The sequence below is a fragment of the Gastrolobium bilobum genome, unplaced genomic scaffold (assembly GCF_033153095.1).
Source record: "Gastrolobium bilobum isolate Gb01-03AN ecotype WA unplaced genomic scaffold, APGP_CSIRO_Gbil_v1 utg5190, whole genome shotgun sequence".
NCBI lineage: Eukaryota > Viridiplantae > Streptophyta > Magnoliopsida > Fabales > Fabaceae > Gastrolobium > Gastrolobium bilobum.
Genome location: NW_026897720.1, coordinates 98466 through 123359, shown reverse-complemented (window position 1 = coordinate 123359; position 24894 = coordinate 98466). Strand labels below are relative to the sequence as shown.

The 24894-nt window shown below is 32.1% G+C and overlaps 2 protein-coding genes across 2 annotated transcripts; one reads left to right on the top strand and one right to left on the bottom strand.

Moving 5' to 3' along the window:
* Window positions 1-10883: 10883 nt before the first annotated feature.
* LOC133309553 (transcription factor MYB105-like) lies at window positions 10884-12673 on the top strand. Its single transcript, XM_061510334.1, has 3 exons — window positions 10884-11376; window positions 11509-12009; window positions 12339-12673. The coding sequence occupies exons 1-3, from the start codon at window positions 10884-10886 to the stop codon at window positions 12644-12646; spliced, it is 1302 nt and encodes a 433-aa protein (XP_061366318.1). The 3' UTR covers window positions 12647-12673.
* An 8002-nt stretch (window positions 12674-20675) lies between these two features.
* Window positions 20676-24329, bottom strand: LOC133309565 (cyclic dof factor 3-like). The gene is made up of 2 exons (XM_061510346.1): window positions 23965-24329; window positions 20676-22377 (listed from the first exon to the last, which is right to left on the bottom strand). The coding sequence occupies exons 1-2, from the start codon at window positions 24172-24174 to the stop codon at window positions 21145-21147; spliced, it is 1443 nt and encodes a 480-aa protein (XP_061366330.1). The 5' UTR covers window positions 24175-24329; the 3' UTR covers window positions 20676-21144.
* Window positions 24330-24894: the final 565 nt, after the last annotated feature.

The window sequence follows — 24894 nt, the reverse complement described above, 5'->3', positions numbered from 1 at the left end:
GCAAGAAGCAAGAAGAGATATAGAACGTGTGCTCTTACCAAATAAGATTGAAGAACTATCATGCTCGGCCATTCTTTAACAAAAAAAGTTAACAACCAGCGATAAAATCAACCAAACAGAATATCAAATGACCTCTGATCAGAAAAATAATTACAGATCCAGACAGAAGACAAGAAGACGAGAAGAATGGTGGTGGTCCGGTCCAAAATCACGGCCACACGCGCCTCCACGCGCCGGAGAAAGGAGCTGCGCGTGGGATTCACTCTCCGGGAAAGAGGCGGCGCGTGAGAGCGCGTGGAGGGGCTTCGCCGGCTGAGATTTTTTTGGTGTGATCGTCCGGTGAGAGCGCACCTGTCTGTGGGTGGTCTCGGTTGAAAAGTCGCCGGAAAGTGGTCCAAACGGTGAAGACAGATCTGATTGGAGGCGGTCGGAGGTGTTTCGGTCGTTTGTGGCGGAGGAACAGTGCGTAGAAAGATAGATCGGAGGAAAAATAAGGTCAACAATGGTTCCCTTGGTCCAAAAAGGTCCCCGGAAAAATTTTCCGGTGGCGGCTGATGGCGGCAAGAGGCAAAGAAATTAGGGTTTTGTTAAAAAAGAAGATAATATGTGCGGAAGCAAAGCCCTCAAATCGAGAGCTCTGATACCAACTTGAAAAAGGGTATTCGAATATATTATAGAATTGTAAATAATGTGTACAAAGGGTTCTCTATTTATAGAGAATATTTGACCTACTTTTAACCTAATGGGTTTGGCCCAATACAACAAAGGGCTTGGCCCAATACAACAATAAATGACTAAATAATAACTAAATCAATATTATTTACAACATTATGTTATTACATATTAGAAAATTTGTAGCAACACTTATTTGCACCAGAATCTGTATGCGGATCTTGAATTTTTTTTAATTTAATAAATTCAAAAATCCTTTGTAAATGATACTCAATCAATTGGTCAAATGATAAAGCACAATAAATGACTTGATACCATATCTCAACTATGTTGAAAATCAACAATCACACAAATCGCAAACAAAAAGAAGAGAGAGAGATAACAAACATAGAGATTTATCCCGACTCACCCAATTTAGGCTACGTCCAACTTGTCTGTACTATATTTACCTCACCGCCACTCGTTACAAGTCACTCGGTTTACAAGGAAAATATAAATAGAATTATAAACCCTAACAGCAGCTATTCATGAACCTAAGCCCAAACTACTAAGAAAATTACAATAAATCAGAGACCTACAACAGTACCTAGCCTCCACGACCCCCGCCCGCTTACATGGGAGCGAGACCCCAATTGCCTTTCTGCTGACCCTAATAACTAGGACCATCATCAACATGCGAAGTATGAGTCATTCCCAACAAACTCAAAACCTAAGACCGTAGAATTATGGGTCTTTCTTATTTATATTTCACTAATGACTTCGTATAACTTACACATAAATATTTCAATAGTAAAACTATCGAATTATATATATATATATATATATATATATATATATATATATATATATCAGAAAAATGTTTATGTATTTAATGCAGATAAGTTATCTGCATTTACTTTCAAAACAATAACTTATAATTATAATTATAAAATATTTTTGGGATTGAAAGATTAGAAAATTATAATTATAAAGACTATATTAACCCTGAAATAAATTAAAATTACAAAAACACCATGATTTCTGTCCCAAAACGATGTCGTATTGGGCTTACTGCAAAAAAGCGAACCCTATATATATATATATATATATATATATATATATATATATATATATATATATATGAAGTCAAGTTTTTACACACATAAAATAGAGGTGTTCCACCTATATTTTTTTTTCTCTTGCATGTGAATTTCGTTTGTGATATTATCTCTATTATGTAAGATAATTTTTTACATGTAATATGGGAAAATGATTTCATATATATATTATAAACAAGTTGCTATATAATTATAAGCAAGAGATAAATTTGTATTTTATTACACGATTTGAAAAACTTAATGAAACAAATTATTGCATTTTGTTTTTAAAAAAATAACAATTAGGCGAACGAATTCCTCAGAAATCATCACAAATAGTGGTAATCTCTGTAATCATCATTTAATGGGTTTACGTCAGAATAAGAAATTGAAAGTGGAAATTTCCAAACAAGGAGTACAATCCTCCTAGTGGCCACTGGCCATGGTATATTTGTCTCGCAGGTTCCCGATGAAGTCATCTGGACTGCAGACAAGATATCATCAAGAAAACCAAAAGAAATCTCACTGTTCAGTATTCAGAAGAAAACCAAAACCACAAATGTGGGCCTTTGATATTTGTTTCTCTCTCTTTGTATTTGTTTCTCTCTCCCAATTCTTGTTTTTGCAGGATTTTTTTTTATTTTCCAGTAACATAATTGATGTATTATCCTTAAAATGAATGCATGCATGCATCTTACTAATAATGGCACGAGGTAGCTCTAGCCACCCTACGCGTCTCAATCAACTTTTCTCGTGCTATTTAAAGCATTCATCACACAAGTTTTCAAAGATTGAAACAACTGCCAACTACTGCAGTCTCCAGTTAGAGAGAGTAGTGATTTAATGTGTTTCCTTTTGGCTTATTCAACTTCTTAACTTTTCATTATAACTTTTCATTTGGGAATATATTTTTAATAAATCAGATGTATTAAATTTAATATATAAGTTGGTTTGTACTATAATCTAATTAATTTTCTGTACATCATGTATATAAAATGTTTAATGAAATCATTTGAAATATTATTATAATTAATTTTTTTGTTAATGTTATTGCATATAATTGAATAATGATGTGAAAAGGCGGAACAATGATCATTTTGCTACGGTTGGCAAAAAAATTACCAGACTGTCACGCCAACAGTAAATTTTGCCAAAATGTCACGTGGCATATTTCGCTACACTATGTAGCGAAATATGTGTGCAAATAATTCGCTACACGGTGTAGCGAAATATGCCACGTCAAAACCAAAAATGTCATGTGTCAAACAGGGAGAATTTCGCTACACAGTGTAGCGAAATTCTCCCTGTTTGACACGTGGCATTTTTGGTTATGTGCATTCTGACGTGGCATATTTTGCTACACTGTGTAGCGAATTATTTGCACACATATTTTGCTACCCAGTGTATCGAAACATGTCACGTGGCATTTTGGCAAAACTTACTGTTGGCGTTGCAGTTTGATAATTTTTTTTGCCAACAGTGACACTTTGGTCACTGTTCCTGAAAAGGTTGCACTGATATTGAATTAAACTTTCAAATCGATATTTTATTTCGTATACAGTTTTTATATGATTAATATTTTCTCATGTTACATGAGAAAATGTTTTTCTTCTATACACATAATTTAAATGTGGAACCCACTTTATACTTTCTCTCTCATCTATTCTTTCTTTTCTTTCCTTTATTTTGTAAGTGTAGGAGATTAATCTTTTCTTACATAACATAAGAAAAGATTATCCCTTTTTATATAGGGTAAAGAATTTTTTGAGTTAACGAAGATAAGTTATCTCTAGTAAACCCAAAACGACGTCGTTTTGGAGGGAAATCAAGGTATTTTTGTAACTATAATATATTGCAGAGTTATTTTAGTCTTTATAATTATAATTTTTTAATCTTATAACTCAAAACAACATCGTTTTGAGTTCACTGGAGATAACTTTATTTTCGGTGACCGGAACTTTTCCCTTTTATATATTATAAAATGGGGTTTACACTTCTTATGTGACATAAGATGAGAATTTTTGCAACACACACAAACTCAGGTGAGCCTCATTGAAAAATGGTAAATTAAAAAATTAAAAATATTAATACACAAAACGATGTGAGTGTAGCATAAGAAGGCTATTCTTATGTTGCATAAGAAGTATAAATCCCTTATAAAATACCATTCTAAACAATTATCATTTTTTGAATATAAATGTATCGTACGTTCCCGTTTCAGCGTGACAGAAATAAATTAAACGTCTGCAATTGGGTTTTCACGTTTGAGTGAAAACTGTAAACTAAAATAGATTTTTTAATACTATGTAGTTGGCTGTCAATCAGTTGAGAAAACAAGATAGCAACAAGAACATTGAACGCATATATAGGAACATGCCCATTTTGTTTCCTCCATCTTCTTCATATTATCCCTTCTCATTTTCTTCGTTGAAAATTGGGTTTCTTGTGAATCTATCAGATTTTGGAAATTAAGAATGTGCAAAAGAAATTATTTGGAATTACTTTGGCAATAAGATACATTAACTATGATTAGGAAAATTTGGAAAATGGTGATGCAATAATGTTTCATTCTTTGGGAGTTAAAGTGGTTTATTGAAACCAGTTTAATATATAAACCCTATTCTAAAACAAATAAAATGTTCCATATTTCATTTATAGTTTATAATGGGGTGTATTAGAATGAGATTTTAAAGAATTTTAATGAATTATTTTTGAACAAAAAAATTTATTGGTATTAAATTAGGATTTTAAAGTATTATAAAAAAGTCCCGTGATTTCGATTAGGATTTTAAAAGATTGTTTTAGACTCCGTCCAAATCCAGTGGTATTCAATCAGAATTTTAAACAAAGAAAAAATAATTTTGTGGTATTAAAAAATATGACGGCTTTAATGTATTTTCTATTTGTATGGATTTTGTGAGACTTTTTAGTGAGAAGTCTAAATAGCATGTCTCTCTCACAATCTCACCCTGAACCCTGAGATTTATTGAGATTTTTTTATTGTAGTGTCTCACAATCTACCATAGCCTTTTCTCAAAGCCAATATATGTTCTTTTTTTACTCTCATATATTTTCTCTAGTTTTGGCATTCCTCCTTATATTATTCTTCTTCATGATTAATTAATGATTTATGGTCGTACTTGTCTTTAATGATGTTTTTGATTTTATTTTTATATATATATATTTATTATAGCACTGGTAATACATTGACGATGATCATAATAATATTATATTATAATTGTCATTATTATAATACGTATTTTTCATTAATATAATTATTGTTATATATGAATAATTTTAGGATTGCATTAGAGATAATGATCATACACATATTCCTGCAAATGGTGAAGGGACAGGATCAGGGGTGTTAATTGGCCGAGCTTGGTCGAGTTTTGGTCTTGAAATGCTAAGCATGTGTTTAAATATGTCTGACTGGCCTAACTTGTAACTTGTTATAAATATAATTATCGGCCTGTGATCTGGCTTATTTACAAAAAAAATAAAAGCTTAGCTTAGTCTGTTAAAAAAAATAGGACAACAAAAATTTATCCAAAAAGAATACACTCTCAAAAACACTAATAATTCCATAAAGATTCATAAATTCAACGTATATCCAAACAATATAATATAGAATAAAATCATTAAAAATTAAGTTAGAATAACGGAGAACGGTTGTGTAACACCCCGTATATATCCGGTAATGTTATCATACTATCGTCATAAGCTGCGCTTAATTAAAAATTGCGGAATATCTTTTTCTTTTCAATTATGATGTCATTATCATTACCAACTTGCTTATTAATCAATTAATAAAACATCGTTTGTATGCAATTGCAATAAAACAGCTAACTGAAATACCTCATTAATTAAAAGAACATAAGTATGTCTCTAGTTACGGAGCTACAACACGTAGACCGAACCAACTAGCAGTTTATACAACTCGACTCAAAAGTACTAACAACATAGTGGCATGGACAACTCTCATGCTCATCCAAATAAGGCAACAAAGCCCAACCTAAGTCTAAACTCAACAGCAACATAATAATAATGCAGAAAACATAAACAGCATCCAGTCCAGTCATGCTAGCAAATAAGCAGTAATATCATCAACTAAGCTCTGGCCTCCTGCCGCTAGAGGCATCGGTCACCATACTACCTGAACCTGAAATAAGCATCCCCCAAACATGGGGTGAGATCTCTAAACAAGAAATCTCAGTAAGACAAGGGGTCCTCAAGGATCTTCCACCCCAAGCTCACTTACTTGTGCAATATAAGTTCAAGAGCAGTTTATAATCATCAGTTCTAAATCAGTGCAATGCAGCAGATAATCATGTCATGTGTGTCAATACTATTCTACTGGCCAGAGAAATGCAGGATTTATATACGTCTAATACCCACACATAGTGCAAGACGCTACTTGCATCCTCCCCGGATCGCCGTCTTGTATGACGCCACATACTCAGGCTTACCGTCAAGAAGGAACAACACATGCATATTAAAAGCCATTACATATAAAGCTCAACAACATTTCAAATATCCAAAGCATGTAACACAACATGCATATAACCATACCCCCATGGGACATGGTGGAACCACAACATGGCTAAATCGAGGACATGAAAGCTTACCTTGCAAGCTAACACCCAAAGCCAAGAGTCCACAGCTCAAAGTCCAAACACAGCAGATTCACAATCTGTTATGGACCAACAATACATCAACAATCATACTCTACAAGTATACAACATAAAGACAACGCATTTTCATTACGTTTTACGTCTTAAGGCTTCTCACCAAGTCATAAGCCCTTAATCACATGATTCTGACTTACATTAATTAATTACAGAAGTTCAACTTCCTCAAACTAGGGTCCACAAACTCCCAATAGCCTACTGTATGAACAGTACAACTACTGTTCTTCGAAAACCCAAAATATCCGGATATTCTTCGGGGACATGTCCGGATATCTCACATGCAATATCCGGATATCCAATATCCAGATATCACTCTGGAAATATCCGGATATCAATATCCGGATATTCCACGGGCAAATATCCGGATATTTCGCGACAGAATGCAGTTTCTGCATTTCGCGAAGATATTCTTCCAAGGTTCCATTTTTAACACTTCTAGAAGCTTAAACATGCATCTTAAGGTTCATTGAGGTTCATATGACAGTTGGTTACATGTTTAACTCATTAAACATACCAAGACACCATCTTTAAGCAACAAAACTCAAGACCAAGGTTGGTACAACTTACCAAAGCTCAAAACATAAAAGCACAGGCTCTTGGAGCTCACCACACTGCCTCTCAAAGTCTGACTTGAAGGGTACACGAAAATGCTACCAAAGCTTGGCCCTTTCCTCACAAAGGAAGCTTCTTGGAGCCTCCGCACACAAGACAAAGACCCCAACCTCACAACTCAGAAGACTCAGCACCTTAACCTCACAAGGCAGCTCACCCAACTCAGAAAAGAAGGCTAAACATTCACCCCAAGACCCAACCACACTCAACCAAGGTGTTTAGATGAAGAAATCATGAAGAAAGGTGATATCTTTGGAGGTTTCTAAGTAAAAACGAAAATGACCAAGAGAGGGGAAGGTGGCAGTAGCCAACTCACGCATACAAGGCCAGAGGATCAGCATAGGGTTGTGTGCAACCCTCTATATAAAGCCACTTAAGCAATAAACACACAATATTAACTTTAATTGCTACGCTTAACATTTTAATCCCAAACTTTGGATTCTTAACCTACTCAATTTTACAAGAATTATAATATTTTTTTATAATTTTCGGAGCATCTTTCCGGTACGCACTTTTCATAGCTAGTACCAGTTTCCGGCACCAGTTCTTATTATTTTGACTTGAAACTCGTTTTACAAGTCCTACATATTATTCCAGTAATTATCATGCACTTATAATAATTTTCTGGGATACTTTTTCGGAACGCATTTATACCGACTAGCAGAATCGGTATCTGCATTTTTCTTCCGAAAAGTGACTTTTAGCATTCTTAATCACTTACTATAATTATTAGAGCCTCATAATAATTATTAGGGTCAATTATGGAATTATTTCTTAATTTCGCATAATTAATTAATTAACTTCCTTAATTAACGGTGCGGGTTCTTACAGGTTGCTTGATGGTTTGAGTGGGCTGGGCGCGACAATGGGAGTGAAAATTAGGTTAGTATAAAAGAAAAATAAAAATAAGAGAGTTAGTAGGCCAGCCTAACGGACTTTAAGGTCAGACTTTTGAATTGGAGTCTAAGACATTTTTATTAAATAAGCTTTTTTACAAGTCTAAGTTTGGATCTAACAAACAAAATAAACATATCAAGCCAGGCCTACACGAGCCGGGTCAAAGGCCCCTGACTCTTTTAACACTCTTAGACGAGATGTAAGCAGTTATCATAATCGTCATGGAAAGATTTCATAAAATGTATTAGTAGCTTGTAACTTTGATTTGGAATTCATGTATGTTCTTAGTGGATGGGAGAGTTCATCTCAAAATTCCAAGCTACTAAGTTATACTTTAACAGGGAGGAATAGATTTGAAGTGCGCCAAGATACGTATTTATTTTTAAATAATAAATATCTTTTTTAGTTTTCATACTAATTTCATATATGATTAGGTAAATGTTTCCTAGTTGATTGTAAATTTTCCAATCGACGCAAATTTTTATCTCCATTATTTCGAGGTGTGCGATATGATTTGTAAGATTTTATAGGTCATGGTAATGACTCTCAAAATGCCAATAATGCATCACTGAGAAATGTAATTGAGAGGATATTTGACATTTTTAAATTGCGGTTCGCAATTTTTAAGTCAGAATATCTGTTTCCAATTAAAACACAAGCAGAGCTTGTATAAACATGTGTAGCACTATACAATTTTCTTTGCATAGAGTATCATTCAAATGAATGTCCAATTGAATCAATATATGCATCTTCATCTTTAGTGTCACCAATTAATGAAGAAGATAATTTTTAATTAATTTGTCAAACCTAAGAGCACGAACGAAAAGACGATAATACGTAGAGGACACATAACTTTAGATATGTGAATAGCTATTATTTAGTAGGATATCATGCTACATCAAATTATTGATTGAAAAAATTATATTAAATTTTATTTTTTTGTTAATATCATTGCATTTTTTTATTGACTCTTATAATTTTGAATGTTAGTTAAAAATTCATATATTTTTTTATAATTTATAAATTCATATTTTCCTTACCGTACTTTTTAAAAAAAGAATAATAATAATAAACCCCACCATTTGTTCTACGTGCGAAAATGAAAGTCTTCGGCAAAAGGAGAAATATAAAGGGGACAGTGGCCAAAGTGCAACTGTTGGCAAAAAAAAAACACTAAAATGTCACGTTAACAGTAAATTTTGTCAAAATGTCACGTGGCATATTTCGCTACACTCTGTAGCGAAATATGTGTGCAAATAATTCGCTACATGGTGAAGCGAAATATGTCGCGTCAGAATGCACAGAACCAAAAATGTCACGTGTCATACAGGCAGAATTTCGTTACAACATGTCAGACACCCTGTTTGACACGTGACATTTTTGGTTAAGACGCGTCATATTTCGCTACACCGTATAACGAATTATTTGCACACATATTTCACTATAGTGTAGCGAAATATGTCACGTGACATTTTTGACAAAATTTACTATCAACATGATATTTTAATTTTTTTTTTTTTCATCAATGATACTTTGGCCACTGTTCCAGTATAAAGCCCTTACATTATATACAGAATATGATAACAATACCAGTAGAAGCAGGGACTGATGCACTTGGTGATGGTGATAGGGGTGGGGTAGATAGACTCATACAAGAAAGGCTAAAGAGAGAAAATGGTTGAATGAATAGCTACCTATATAATAGGGTGTACATCAACATGGGCAGGGCCTGTGTTGTTGTGTAACAATAGCAAAGCAAAAGTCCTTATTTTCTTCTGCTATGAAAAGAAAGATATCTCTGCTGCCGCACAACCACAAGTAACCATCCACCACGTTTCAGAGTCTATCTTGTAAATTTAGAGAGAGACAGATTAAGACTCTGAAACCCCATCAATGGAGAGAGAGTTTCTCAGTGTCTCTTACTCGCACACGTGTGACTTATTAGCAGGGAATGAATTATATTAATTACCTAATAAAAAAATATAATCTTCACTTTAATCTCTTATAAAAATAAATTAATATCGAAATCTATAAGACATTTGAAATAAATTTATTTAATTAAAATCATTCACAAATTTAAAAAAAATTAGCATTAGTTTATCAAAAAGAGTAAAATGAGTTTACTTTAAATTTTATAATAACTATGTGACTAATTTTTTTATAAGAAGCTAAAGTGAGGGCCTTATTTTTTGTTATGAACCAAAAGAGACTTTACTCTTATATTAATAATGGAAAATCATACTCTTATGTTGCATGAGATTGATCTTTTGTATTACTCTTATTTCGAAAAATATCCTCTCTTTTTCTTTTCTAAAAATTGATAGGATCTATTTTATTTATCTCTTAACATGAGATAACTTCTCTCGTATATTACAGGAGAGAAATAATCCCCGTTAATAATTTTGTATAATGACAGCAACTCTCTAAATTGCAAAAAAATATAATACTATTTCAACTATGTCAAAGGAAATATAATACTCTCTAAAATGATTCAATTTTATATTAATATTTTTGGAAATTCAAAAGACATCATATAAATTTCTCATGAATGAAATATTATTATTGTAAGATTATATCACATGTCATTGGTCAATCTGGGTGGTTAAGTATTTCAAATTTTCAATGTTCAGTATCTCATGGCTCCACCTTCCAAAATTGTACTGTTTGTAATAATGAACGGACATTAGACAGAGAGTGAGTGAAAAAAGCCGTGATAGGTTTCTTGTTTCTGTTTAAGGCTTAAAAAAAGCACTTTTGCCGTTAAGTCTCTTTGCTCCGCTGCGAAAATCCTTTGTTCTTTCTTTGCCTTCGCTGTCTGTCAAACATTGTTTCTCATGTTATATGGTCTCCAACATAGAACATAATATTCTTTTGTTATGAGCATGACATGGTAATAGTAACAGTGCTAAGCCTATCTTTCTCAGATAGGTAGGAAATGAAGTCATGGCCAGAAAGTGTTATATTCTCTTCACAAGAAACCCAAAATGGCCTCAGCTGTTACCCTTTTTCAATGGAAATGGTCTATGCAGACAAGGGGTCTCTCTCTCTTAGCTCCAACTACGGTATGGTTTCAACCGTTTCTTCATCTCAAGAGAGTTATGCAAGCAAGAGCCATGTGATGGAAAATGGGAGTACTGGCTGGACTTATCCAATTATGATGGAGTGCCTTTCCAAAAACTTTGAAGAACACCCCAATATAGATGATGGGGTTGGGGAAAACAGTGAAAAAATAAACTATAATGAAAACTTCAACATAGGGAACCCTAATGAGAATCCTGTAAGCGGCAAAGAGGTGGATAGTGAACAGTCCAAACTCTGTGGTAGAGGGCATTGGAGGCCTGCAGAAGATTCAAAGTTGAAGGAACTTGTGGCTCTTTATGGTCCTCAGAACTGGAACTTGATAGCTGAGAAGTTGGAAGGAAGATCAGGTGTGTAAACAAACAATTTTGCAAAATGATAACTTTACACAATATATTTACATTCCTCTTTTTCTTTTTTTGGTTTGGTGTATTTTATGAATGGGGTGAGTATATTTTATGGGACATTTTTTTTATTTGAAGGGAAGAGTTGTAGGCTGAGATGGTTCAACCAGTTGGACCCAAGGATCAATAGGAGCGCATTCAGTGAAGAAGAGGAAGAACGGTTAATGCAGGCACATAGAATTTACGGCAACAAATGGGCAATGATTTCTAGGCTTTTCCCTGGAAGAACAGATAATGCTGTCAAGAATCACTGGCATGTTATAATGGCAAGAAAATACAGAGAACAATCCAGTGGTTACAGGAGAAGGCGATTGAGCCAATCTGTTTACAGAAGAATGGAGCTAAATCCAAGCTTTGTCTGCAGAGGTACCGCAACACAAACAGAATTATCATCACCCTATTGTCTCAATCTCCCCAAACCCAATGGAGTACTCAATAAAAACATGAATAGTTTTCAATATGATGCATCCATCCATGGAACAGGTGGTGGAGTTGAGTATGGCTTAAATGGGAGAGAAGCAATGTCAAGCAGCGAGATTGGCTTATATGTTCAACAGGCACCATTTGATTACTTCTCTGGTGAGTGCTTTCTCTCTTGCATTCCATCCAAGTCCTTTTTGTTCTTGTAACAGCTTCCCTGTAGGTTTCTCACTTTTTTTTATTTTTGTTCCAAGTTTCCTTCCTCAGCTTTATCATGCTATTTATTTTCTTACAGTTCAACCAAATTAAATATCTCGTTTTCATCGACCTTTTGGTTTATAACAGTGACTGATGCAACCCTTCCTGCTTTGTCATCTTTGGGTTGCCTTATATTCTCTCTCTCACTCTCTCTCACACACACATACACAGTACACTCTCATATGACATGAGCACATTTTCCTATAGCTTCACACTGCTATTGTTTGAAGGTGCTAGAAGCAATGACATGGTGGGAGAGTCTTTCAGCAGGATTGTTGATAAAAATCAATATCATCATCCACTATATGGTTTCTACCCTCATTATCCCCAACAACATCTGATGGCAATGCAACATCCAAACAATAACAATTTTTACAGTTTCTCAAATTCCTCGGCATCAACAACACCCAATGTTTCGGCCAGGGAACCATCATGGTCATCATCAGTCGTAGAAAACAGAGAAAAAATCGTGATTAGTGACCCCCCAGATGCTGTTCCACCTCCATTTTTTGACTTCCTTGGAGTAGGAGCCACATGATGTGATGATGATCCAGAAGCTGCAAACTTTCCCGGAAGTCCCTCAATATAGGTGTGGTCCAACATAACTGAGAAGCCATTCCAGGCAAATAGAAAGGATAGTTGCTTGAGTTTGGTGACTGTGTAACATTGCGTCACTTGTGTTAATAATGATATCATCTGTCTCTATTGCCATTTTCTTTCTTTCTCTCACGTGGGGGACCCTTTTCCAAACTATTTAAAGATAGTGATTATTTTATTCGATTACTTTAACCTTTCTATGCCCGTTACCATGTTTTCCCTTCTTTATATGGTTAATTCCTTTGGTTAAGTTAAATTTGCCAACCCGGCACCAAATGAAAAGATTGAAAAAGGTTCATGTGGATATTTAATATATATGTCCTAGACATTCTTTGTTACTAGGAATGTATGGCTAATTCGTTAAGAATATGAAGGTGCAAACATAAAGAGTTTATATCGAAAAATAATTGAACGAGATCAAACATAATTTAAGGTTGTCCTTATTGTTAAGGTTGTCAAGCATGGGTTTGTTTTGTTTTGTCGCAACAGAAAGAGGGTTTCTGAATGAACTATTTGAGGGATGATGATAAAAAATAAAATAAAATTATGGGGAAAAAATGGGGAATGGAACTGTGTTGAGAACATCGTTTTCTCATGGGCCTGCAATGCAATAACTGAGGCACAAATTCTGCAACTGACACTCTACGTGCATTCGTGATGGGGATCTGTTCAATATCCTTCTCTCAACAGCAGATTCTTTGTGAGAAATTCATGCCCCCCACATGGGTGGTGTGGTTGTTTACTAGCCACGCTACTCTCCCCAATTTCTGAGGTGTATGTATTTGTGACATATATATTAGATGAAACAAATATTCGAGTTATTACGTTTAATATTCTAACAAACACTTAGCCACACAAAGACGGGTTTGTTAGATAGTAAATATAAGGAAAAAAAAAGCAATGGCAAGCAGGGTGGGTCGAGCCCCCATTTTTTTAGATGTTTGTTTTTGAAATATTTACACCAATAAATTCAATGATCTTAGAGACTCAAAGACGAGTTTGATAGACAGAAAATAAAAACAACTTGATGGCCGGCAAGGTGGGCCGACCCTATAGGCAGAGCCCTTTTTCCCACCTCTAACTGTCAACATTCTATATCAGTATGTAATAGGTTTTCATATTTATTCACAAAAAAATGTTCTTATATTTGCGTTTACATTACTATCTATCTATGTTTTCTATATGTTTTCTATAGTTGCCACTAAATCGATATATATATATATATATATATATGTATATATGGGGAATGACCCGTTTACAAACTTTTTTTACAAATTACACTAAGTCTGACTGGTCATACACTCTTGATTGAAGTATAACCGGTCAGACATAGTAAAACAAAAAGTTTGTAAATATAACCTTCCCCTATATATATATATATATATATATTAGATGAAGAGTTGACAAATATTTGAGTTATTACGTTTAATGTTCTAACAAACACTTAGCCACACAAAGACGGGTTTGTTAGACAATAAATATAAGAGAGAAAAATGTGTTGGCGAGGGCTGAGCCCCCATTTTGTTTAGATGTTTGTTTATGAAATATGTACAATAGTAAATCCAATGATCTTAGCCACACAAAGACAAATTTGTTAGACAGTAAATAAAAAAAAGTGTTGGTGGACGTAGTGGGCCGATCCTTCGGGCGAAATCCATTTTGCCACCTCTAACTTTCAACATTTTATATTAGCATATAATAGATATTTATATTTATCCAAAAAAAGGTTCTTATAGTTGCTTTTAGATTACTATCTATTTATGTTTTTTATAGTTGCCTCTGAATCAACTTTTCGAACTCTGTGTACTTGTGACATATATATTAGATGAAGAGTTGACAAATATTTGAATTATTACGTTTAATATTCTAACAAACACTTATAAGTGTTTTTAAATATTTGAGTTGGCAAATAGTTGAATTGACAAATGTTAGATGAAGAGTTGACAAATATTTGGTTTTAAGTTTTTATATTCAATTCTTTGGTTTACTTCACAAAGAATTGGTTGATATTACTCTACAATTCAATATCATGACTAATTCTTTTGATTGTAAGTATAATAATAGCATCGGCTACAAAAAAAAATAAAAAAAATCTCTTTCCGATTGTTTAGGACAAAATTAAAATAATCGTTAAATATTTTTAATTTTCAAAAATCATCAAAAGTTCAATACTGTATTTTTTTATACTTAATTAAAATATTAAGGAAGTTAAAAGTAATAATTTATATGTAATTTATATTTTAAAGTCATATATAATTTTTTAAAAATTAAATATAATTATAATTTTTAAAAAAATAAACATTTTTTTTGCCTTTTGTTTTTTTTTTTTCATTTATCTTAACCAATTTATCTGTACGTTCATAAATAATATTTATATTATTAAATATACCTATAATATAATATAATGTAAGATTTAATTAGTAGTACATTCTAAATTTATTTCCTTTATACCTAGGTTTTAATTTTAGCACCTTTAATTTTTTAATATAAATTAACTATTTTATATGTGTAATCATTTATTTGCTTTATACTCTTTTTCCTCCTATTAAGTTCAAAATTCAAATTTAAAAAGTTTGAATTTAAAATATTAAATATTTTCTCACCAAATAGACATAATAATAAATATTATTAATAGACTTTTCAATTTTCTATGGAGAAAGTAGTGGAAAAAACTTTGCAACAATTTTTAGTGTTACAGTAATACCAAACAATTGATACATTATTTACCGAATATGCAAAAAAAAATAATTTATTTATATTTTCCTCTCCTTTATATTTATTTTCACTCTCACTTTTATAGTTATTTTTACTTGTATTTTTTTATTTTATTTTATTTTTACTAATCTTGATAAGAGAATAGTTCTATGTCAACATTTAGCAGCGCTAAAGTTGAAATCGATATATAAATGCGATGATGATAGGTAAAACGACAAACGTCTCTCAAATCATTAATTAATGAAATTAAAATAGAGATAATTTTGCAATGAAAACAGCCTCATTAATTTCTAAAATGGAGACAAACATCTTAACCCAAACTGCGATCTTTCATCTGTTAAAAAAATTCATTTGATAAGAAATTAGAAATAAGGAACATAAGATAATTTATGTTACTATTAATGAATTTTCCAGAAACACTTGAGATTAAAGAACAAAACACAAAGAGCATGAATTGTTAACTAATAAGCAAATTCATGTCCTTCAATGTGAGAAACTGCGACATTGAACATTCCATATGGTTTTGGACCTTTGTTCTAAAGAAAGAATGCCTTATAAGCGCGCGTTGTTAAGGCCCAACTGCTTGATTACGGTCCAAGCTAAGCCTCGCTAGTTCCGGTTGAAGTATCCCAATTTGTTTCCCTTGTTCATCTTCATCGTGCCTTTTATTTTCTCCTTTTGTATCAACCCAATTTTTTTTTTTAAATAATATAGTGTTTCTTACTAATCAAAATTGATAAAAAAAAATAATAAATTTTTTATTTAGAAATACTTCTAAAAAATTCATATTTTTATCACTTTTTGTATGTTTAACTGAATTACGATTTACTAAGGATGTGATTGATACATACTCATAAACGATACAAATAAAATAATATAATTCAATCGAGCCAAGTTTACAAGTACAATAAAACTTTTCCAGAACTCAAATTTATAAAAATCATGCAATTTATGCGAAAAGAAAGAATACGTACAGACATTTCTTTCTTAATTTATCGAAACATATGCTGGCACGCTATATTCAATGATTAAAGTCTTCAAATTAATAATCTAAATTCACTTAGGTACAATGGAGATATATTCCCAAAGCATCATTAATCTTTTTGAGGCGGAAGATCACATTAAGTGACTAAACCTCTTCCAACAAAGCTTTTTTTCATACGTACGGTCAGAGATCGAACACCTGTCAGCATGCTTAAAGAACCCAGCTATCTACCAACTGGACTGGACTTTGTTGGTGTCTAGTGTGTTTTTTGCACATATTATTTTCTTTTATTATTTTCTCATCCAATCCTTTTGAAGTCCCACGTGCTTGTTGATATTTGATTTTTTTTTTTTTTTTTTATCTCCCTATTTCTTACTAATTGAATTCAAGTCGGACAAGATGATAAATTCGGTAAAAATTTCCTTGCCAAATTTTTAACATAAATACATATTTAAGACTCAAAAGCACTGATTAACTTTTGACTCATGCTAAATGTTTAACTTTGATACCTCTATAAACGAAGGAATATAATACTGTATTTTTATTAGAAGGAATATAATTCTTTTGCATCCCACTTAGACATTTTGCTTGTCTTTTTCTCTTTTATGTGGGAAATAAAGGACTAAAGGTGCACTTCCACTATTTATTAATGCTGAATACCTTAATTTCCTGAGTGTTTGTTCTTACCCGTAACTGAAGGGACCGGAAATTACTTCGTATTAAATGTACAATTTCAATTCCGACGGCTGTACCGAAACTTAGTTTGTATTTATTACACATCTTAAAGAATAACAATCTGGCAATCAGTACACATAAAAACATCGGCATTATTTTTACGCTTTTTTTTTTTTTTTTTTGGTAAACAAATTTTTTTTACGCTTTTTTAATTTTAATAATAAATTAAAAAAATCATTTTAGCATATATATATATTTTTTAATTTGGTAAGAAAATTTTTATTATTCTTGTAATCTTTCCGACTCAAATTAAATTAATCAGATAATTAATAAATTAAAAGAGAAAAAAAAAGGAAGCTAGAACTTCAATTTCAGTTATCATTTTATTTTATTTTGGTGTATATATATATATATATATATATATATATATATATATATATAACCTATACCGTAACAATTTTTTCAATTTTTATTTTAATAATTGATATTCTATATCTCTTTTTATCTTCTTACAAATTATTTATATACCTTTCCCTTTTACATTGTTGAATAACATAAACTGCAACTATTACTGACACAAATTATGTTGAATAACATAATTGTAGTTTTTAATTTTGTAAAAAACGGATTAATATTTTGATTTATTCGAAGATACTTTAAATTTTACTAAACTAATGATGTGTTTGTAATGACACCTAATTGTTTAATAGAGTGATTTAATAAAATTAGTTTAGATCGACCTTAACTTATGATATTTTTTATGTAAAGACTCGTCAGGTTATTTTATATATGTTTAGGTTTTCTCTCCACTCTATTAATATTTGCATATATTATGAGCTTTTATCTTGTCCATTGATAATTGGAATAAGGGTTGAAGGAGAAGACCTAGTCCTTCAAGAAGATTGCTTATTATAATCACTAATATTCGTGGTGTTTTATGATGATATATATGACATCTCAAATTAATTATTACATTGCATGATAATTTTTCAATTCAAATAAATTTAAAATTTAAAATATAAATTAAAATAAAAAATATTAAAAGCATATAATTACTTCAGATAAAAAATAAAAAATACATATTAAAAAATATTAAAATCATAAATAAGATAAGAATAATTTGAATTTAAAATCTCAAAGAGTAGAAGTTAAAAACGATATATGTTATTTTTTTAAAGGATAATAGACTAAAAGATTAAGCCACTTTTGAAAGAATGTTCTCTAATTTTAATATATTGATTGATTACTTGAAAATATTTGACACTTTATTTATCTAATATATGCAGCACTTATTCATGAAAATTCAATATTTAATTATTCAAATAAATAAGAAATAAGTAGATAAGTTAAGAAATGGTTAAACATATTAAGAAAATTTAGAAATTATTTAAAGAAATTTTGTTTGTAACTTTGACAAGAGAAAGAAGTAAGAAATTTAAAGCATTAAATATAAAAGAAAAATTAAAATAAAAAGGACAGTGATTTTAAACTAAAAATCCATATATAGTTAATGGAGAAATTGATTGCTTAAAAATTCATCCCTTTTTTTATGAATAAAGACTTTTTTCATTATATAAAGGTACATTATTGTGATTATCTTATTGTATATTTTTTTTGTGAAGATATTCCAATTAGTTCATTGTTTCGCGACTAGTCCAATTCCTGGTGATAAGATTTTAAACCTCTTTCAAAGACGATACTGATAAGGATTTAATAAGAAAATATCAAAGTTCCTTTCTATGCTATGGGTATTTTAAGTATTTAATTGCACTTTTCTTTTACAAGTGGGTTAACAAGATAATATTAAAATATAATTGAGATAAAATTATCCATTTGATGTATAGGATCATTACAAAAGATGATGTTTAATTACAATATCATATCGTTGTCTTCAAATGATAAATTTACGATATAACCAAAATATATATCAATTATTTTATAAAATATAGCCACTTCTTTATTATTTAAAACATTCTACATATATATAATTACCAAGTGAAACAATTCATATCCTTAACACCAAAGTCTTGTTGGTAATGTAACGAAGAAACCTAGAATGTCTTTTTCTAGAAGAATTGAATTGGTACTTTGTTAGGCACTTTGTTAGGTTTATGAACATTTAAATTTTGGCAAGCTCTTTTCCCTATTTATTTCCCACTCAATGAAGCCAAAAACCATGATATGATAACATAATTAGGGACCAAAGGGAAATGCAACATGCCCTTGCTTATAAAAGAGAAGAACAAGTGGGAAAGAAGAACAAAAAAAGGGCCAAAAGGACCACCATTGAAGTTATGGCAATAAACAAACTGGGTCCCGCAACATTATGTGAATAAAACTTGTGGCCACCTGCTCTTAACAGCACCTATGAAATATCTGTTTGTCTCTTCCCTGACTCAGATTTCAGTGACATGTTGAATTAGCTGAACTTGACATCTGCCTATACTTATAAATAATTTGAGGATATAAATGTTGCTTTTAACATTTTTTTAATTAGCCAGTGCTGGCTCACACATAAAAGGTTGAAAAAGGAAGAAAAAAGGAACGTATAAAGTTAGATAGCTTTATGTTGCTTTTCCTGTTTTTGGATTCTATGGACTATATGTTTGGACTTTTTGGACATTTATTCGAGTTTATCCGCACCTATGAAAAGCTATAAGAAAGAATGAAATTTCTTTTCTTCACTTTTTAATATTTGCTTTGCTATAATATGTCAGGTTATGCATTTTAGAAAGTAAATTACAAATTAATTAATTAGTTCTAAAACAGTTAATAATTAAAATTTAAATAAAATATAAACTCTACTCTCGTTGTACTTTATTTTTTTAAAAATAAAATAAAATATTACGAACGAAGTACAGTGGTACTCGCAAATAAAAAAAGTTATATCATATCTAAACGGAGAAAAAAATTTATACTTTAAAGTAATCAACTTAGCTCCTTATCCGAAGTATTTTCACAACATAGACCAATAAAGAAAAAAGTGTTGCAGCTTGAAAATTGTATTATGCTCCTCCCAAACTAGATCTAAAACTCTCTTCGCCCAGTAAGGCCATCACAATAGAAACAACCACAAGGGAAACACCTTAAAAAAGAAAAACCAAAACTCACCTAAAAGGAACAACAAATACACAAAATCTGCCATTGAGAGATGTAGATATGAACAAACAAATTCAAGATTTGACAGATATATCTTTAATCTAAAATGTATCATGATTTTATTTTATTAAAAGTTAAAAACAAATACATCTTTACAGGTCCACTTTAAAAAAAATTAAATCATTAACTTTTTATTTGTAATTATCAACTTTATTAAGTGATCGTTAGTTGTTAGTCCTCTACCACCATAGAAGTTTTTTTGCTTTGATTCCTCTCGTGCAAAAGTCATGAATTTTTTTATTTTATCTTTAAAAGTTGGTACATGGATATACCCAATTAGAGTATAAATATATAAAAATATTAGTAAAGGATTATTACAATTATGTAATAAAAATCATAATGAGTTTGTAATTATAGGTAAATAACATCATTTAAAGTCGATTATGGAGACTGACATAACACTAAAAAACTGAAATAAATTTCATAATCCTTGGGAACTAGCATTGCTACATTAATGCAGGGAATCTAAAAAAAGTTATTAAAAATAAAAAATAAAAAAAAATGGAGAAGCAGCAGCAACAGCTGATTTTGATGAAGTCTTATAAGAAGTTTATTCTAAACCATTGGATTTTAGTCCAAGAATATCCTCTCCATTGTCTTTTCTCCTAGTTATTTATCCTGTCTTACATATATATGTATGTACATCAAAGATATTCATCTAAATCTGATTAAAAAAAAAAAAAAAAGACCTATTCACTCTGACAAGCTGAAGATGGTAGCTAAGGGAAGCTAAACTATAACTCTGGGATTCTAGAAATCCTGCATAAAGGTTGGTCAATAATACAACTTCTCATGGAGAAAAGTGAAAAAGATGTCAGCAGAATGAGAATGAGGTTGTACTGGTATGAACTACTTCAAAAATATTTTAAAATCTGAAGTAGCTATAGCTCAGTGTAATTCCCAAATTAGGTCCTCTCATGGAAGATAAGAGACCTTGATAAAGCTGCAGGGTTGGCTTGCAACACTGAGGATGTTTCAACCATATGATTCTTGTCACCACCACCCTTGGATGAAAATGCCTGGAAAAGGCCTCCTCCTCCATTGGTTGAATTTCCCTTCTCATTCTTGACTCCTAGTGTTGACCATATAGAACTCTTTGCAGCTTCATTAGGGTCATCAATTCTCAGTGTCTTGGGGATCAACACTCTATTATTCCGTGAGTTGTTACTTTCTGTGGCAGGCTTTTCTTTCTGTAAGTTGTGTGGAAAGAGGATATCCCCATCCCTTGAGTGTTTCCCCAAAGTAGATGAATTTGGATCAGAATGGTTAACAGAAGATTGGGGAGAGATAGAGTATAAACCCCAATATGCTGGTGCTGGATAGAATGACATAGGATATGTTGGTTGGCAAAATGCATATGGATGCATTGCAGGGTTCCATGGATAAGGCCAAGGGGAAGAAGAACCAGGGAAGTGCAACTGAGGAGGGAAACCTTGATAACTCTTATCAACTGATTCATGTGAGCCGGCATTGTCTCTCTTCTCAGATGAAGTTGAAGCTATAACAGAAGCTCCAACTGAGTTATCATCCCCATTACTATCTTCTCCACCATAGGAAACAAACATATTCTTCTTAGGTGCATGAAACCCATTTAGGACACCATTTTGTGTTTTCTCAGCAAGGCTCAAAGAAGAAGCCATGGAATCACATAGAGGAGAATCTGATCCAAAGGACAACACATTGGCTGCGTTGAATTTAGCTGTTTGAAGGGCCTCAGGAACCATGATTTGGCGATAATGTGAGGCAACAGAAGAGTTTTTGTTCTTGCGGCGACCGGCACCTACAGGCATGTTCCTCATGGTTCCTCCAGCAGTCCAGTATCTCTGGCAGCTCTTGCAGAAGTGACGAGGTTGGTGGACATTGTAATTGTTGTAGTAACAAAATTTGGTGTCCATGCTGTTGCATCGTGGGCATGGCAGTATCTTGTCTGGTTTCTTTGGAGTTTTGTCTTGTGACACACTTGTTGTGTCGCTATGTTCTCCATTTTTAGAGGATTTTGGTAGAGAACTCTCTCTTTCAGCTGAGGGAGTCTTAGGGTTCTCAAAAATGTCTGAAGATGTGGGAGACTTTAAATCCTCTGTGGTTTGATGTGAGGCCTCATCATCTTGTACTGAGGTGAGTTTTTTCCTTGATGGTTCCTGAAAATTAATATACATTAGTTAGATGAGAAATACTAGTTCACTTTAGCCACACATGTGAAATTGCAAAACAGTGAATTTAAAGCTTCAATGCAAAGACCAAAATATGAGCCACAAATTTATATTGGTTTATATCATTTAAGAACTGGGAATTGCTACGTTTATAAATTTTGACAATATAGAGCAACTGATTTGTTTGTTAGGACACAAATAAACAATAGAAACATTAAACGGTTATTATTTTTGATATTTTATTCTATTTCAGTTTTGCAATCTCATGTTTTAGAGGCAATTTTTTAATTTTTCTTAATTTAGTGATTAGGAATCAAACATATGCATTGTCATGGAAATTTAAAGCGCAAAGTAGAGAATTAGTGAAATACAACCATGAAAACAGGGGAGGAAACAGAGGCCAGATATAGGATTTATCTTTCCTAGTTAGTAAGGTTTTATTACTTATATATGAACTTTGCTTGATGAATGAGAGGGTGTTGATGTGAAAGTGAAGAGCAGATGATCAATAGAACACTTCAACACGAAAATCCCCCTTAATTTTTGAAGTGAAGAGAGGGATACAGACTCGTAAATCTAGAAGTGTTAGAGAAGAAGACAAAGCTTTCAGGAGAAACTGACTAGAACATAGTCATTGGTGAATAATCCAAAAAGTAAAAAAGTAATAAAAGCTCTGAATATAACTGTTATTAATCAAACAACATCGAATGGAAGATAAAAGAAGAAGACTACAAGTCCACAACCCTTTATTAAATGGGAAAAAAGGGCTAAGTAAGAAATTTGAGAGTATAAAATACTTCGATCATAAATAAAACCAAAATATTCTATAAAGAATTCCTCTGTCGCACAAGTCTTATATGACAAAAGAATGATCAAATGAATATAGACAGGATGTCAAACCAAAATTAAGTTAGATCCAATTGAAGTCTAAGGCGTGAAAAGCAACTTAATTAGAGTTTGGCAGAGCAAGAAATTCAATAACAACTCCTCAAACCATCTCAATGGCTACAGAACTTCTGGGATGCTGCAAGAGATCCAATAAGAAATGAACTCAAAGTTGAAGTTGCAACTCAAAGTTTCCAATTATGAATCAGCTGAACTTGAAAACTTGTTTTCGATTACTCAAGCAAAATATCATTGATTTACAAATAGAATGGACAAAAACAAATCGAGTCCAACCATATAATATTATTCATTAAACTTGTATTCTTGAATGAACTGGATCCAGTTTTGCCTACAGTGCCCCTCAATGACTTGTGAGCACCACTTAAAAGAAACGATTAAATAAGTTTAGAAATGAAAAAACTGATTAATTTCATCAACCATATGTGATCATGCAAAACACTTCGTATATTTTTCATATTAGAAGTTCTCAAAACATCCATGGGAAATTACATGAGCCTCATTTGACACCATAACTAGAAGAAAAATTAAATAATAAAAATTAAAGATTTGAAAGAACCCAACAACAATTGCGAGTTTCTGAAAAAAGGGTCGCTGTTGGATTTGAAAAACACACTAGTTAGCAACAACAAAAATAATTTTTTTTTTTTGTAGTACCATCATGGCACATACCTTATCCCTGACTGCTTCATGTTCTTTTGAAGAGTTCACTTCACGTGGAGAAGATGAAGATGAAGGAGGACTATGATCAGAGCAATCTTCAAAGGGAAGCGGAGGAGCAGGTTCAGAAGAAGAATCATTGGCAGAGACCTCACTGTTACGTGACAGAGAAATCGTTCTACCAAACAGCTTTATGGCTGAGTCGTTATTAACCTTAGGCATTCCTGTGTTATATTAACACCGCTCAGGTTCAGCAATATCTCTCTCTTCACTATTTTGGCTCCGGCTCTTTCTCTTTGTTCGAAAAAAATGGTTGAAAATTTTGACGAAAAATATATATAGAAGTTGTTAAGCAGCTGTTGTTTTGGTTTCTTTTCTTTGCTTATTTGATAATTGTTTGGAAAGAAAAATGGATAATGAATAGTAATGGACAAGAAAGAAAGGTTATGTTGTGTGGACTGGTTTATTAACAACGTTGGAATGCCACTTCAGCAAAGTGGAAATTTTGTGAGCCACAAGTTCTTGTGGCCTATGAGATCTTTGGGTGCAGTTGGATTCCCCGACGTTGCTTATAAAGATAGTGTTGTTCTGTCCCACCCCTTTTTTTCATCCATGTCAGCACTTTCATTTTTTGCTTTTTATGTTAATCTCTTTTCTTTTCTCTTTTGATACATTTTTATGTTAGTCTCTCACTCTTTCATTTTTTTGCTTTTTTTTTTTAGATTATTCTCCTGATAATTTTCATAAATTTCATATGGACTAATCTAGAATTGGGACAGATCCAGAATTAAGATTTTAAATCCTTTTCAAAAATGATATTAAAAAAGATCAAACATTTGCTCTCATCCTCATCTGCTCAGTTCTCATGCGTCAATTGAGTGATCAGTGTTGTTCTTTCTTCTTCTTAATCAAATAAATTTTCCGCAATTTGGATGCTTTAAT

Coding starts and splice junctions, on each gene's coding strand:
- LOC133309553 (XM_061510334.1), top strand. CDS start 10,884: ATGAAGTCATGGCCAGAAAGTGTTATATTCTCTTCACAAGAAACCCAA. Junction 11,377..11,508: donor GAAGTTGGAAGGAAGATCAG/GTGTGTAAACAA, acceptor TTTTATTTGAAG/GGAAGAGTTGTAGGCTGAGA. Junction 12,010..12,338: donor ACCATTTGATTACTTCTCTG/GTGAGTGCTTTC, acceptor TATTGTTTGAAG/GTGCTAGAAGCAATGACATG.
- LOC133309565 (XM_061510346.1), bottom strand. CDS start 24,174: ATGCCTAAGGTTAATAACGACTCAGCCATAAAGCTGTTTGGTAGAACG. Junction 22,378..23,964: donor ATGAAGCAGTCAGGGATAAG/GTATGTGCCATG, acceptor ATTAATTTTCAG/GAACCATCAAGGAAAAAACT.